This window comes from Aptenodytes forsteri, unplaced genomic scaffold, assembly GCF_000699145.1.
Source record: "Aptenodytes forsteri isolate BGI_AS27 unplaced genomic scaffold, ASM69914v1 Scaffold208, whole genome shotgun sequence".
Lineage (NCBI taxonomy): Eukaryota > Metazoa > Chordata > Aves > Sphenisciformes > Spheniscidae > Aptenodytes > Aptenodytes forsteri.
This window is the reverse complement of record NW_008794963.1, coordinates 2,947,049-2,947,957: the sequence shown is the minus strand read 5'-3', so window position 1 is coordinate 2,947,957 and position 909 is coordinate 2,947,049. Positions and strand designations below refer to the sequence as shown.

The following is a 909-nucleotide window of genomic DNA, read 5'->3' as shown; positions in this document are numbered from 1 at the left end:
AGGAGGGATGCGCTCGGCTGGCTGGCAGGCTCCGCCGTGGGCTCCCGTGGCTTGCAGTGGACTCCCTGTCCACGCTCCGTCTCCCTGTTGGCGTCTGGGGGAACACGCAGCGATGCAGGGCGACTTTCGAGTACGCTAATCTGCACTGATTAACTGCACGTTAATCCGCATTGATTTTTACATCGCCGTGGCGCGTCTGAAGGTCTTGGTTTGCATAAATCATCCCGTTGTCCCTCCTGCCCCCCAGGAGGTTCCCCCAGACCTGTCAGGTAGAGCCGAGGTTGTGAAATACACTGATTAGGAATGGCAATGACCTTTGATATCAATAAATAACAGGGGGCTGTGTATTTCTTTAGTCTCCATTTCTACCCCTGGAGCGGGCTGAGTTTGGAAAAGCGGCGAGGGGCTGCTGAACAGAGGCTCCAGTGACACTTTTACTATTGAAATCTACACAAGCTTTACTAGCTTCTGGGGAAACCCAGGGGCTTTGGGAATTTTTGTATTTGCTGGGTTGTAAACATTTTATTGGAAAGCAGCTCAGGGGAATCTGGTTTGCCTTCTGCGCTGCACTTTGTACACCAATGTGTCAAAAAAGAAGTCCAGGTTTTTCTCTTGGAGAAGAATATATATGTGTATATGTATATATGTGTGCGTAACGTACATGAGCACACAAACATCGTCAGTCCTGCATTGCTGGCGAGACTGATGGGCAGAGGATGTGCGTGGAGCAGGGGCTGCCTCTGGTACGGGAGAGCGGTCTCCTGTCTGGTGTGGGTCCTTCCATACCACCTTTTCCTTTTCCTTTTCCTTTTCCTTTTCCTTTTCTTCTTCCTTTTCCTTTTCCTTTTCCTTTTCCTTTTCCTTTTCCTTTTCCTTTTCCTTTTCCTTTTCCTTTTCCTTTTCCTTTTC

General features: G+C 49.1%; 1 protein-coding gene across 1 annotated transcript in view; it reads left to right on the top strand.

The window, feature by feature from the left end:
• The first annotated feature begins 112 nt into the window (after positions 1–112).
• The window catches only part of GDF6 (growth differentiation factor 6), a 4,800-nt gene continuing 4,003 nt past the window's right edge, over positions 113–909 (top strand). The window contains exon 1 of the mRNA XM_019471058.1: positions 113–130. Coding sequence (XP_019326603.1) covers positions 113–130 — 18 coding nt within the window. The remainder of the gene's footprint in view (positions 131–909) is intronic.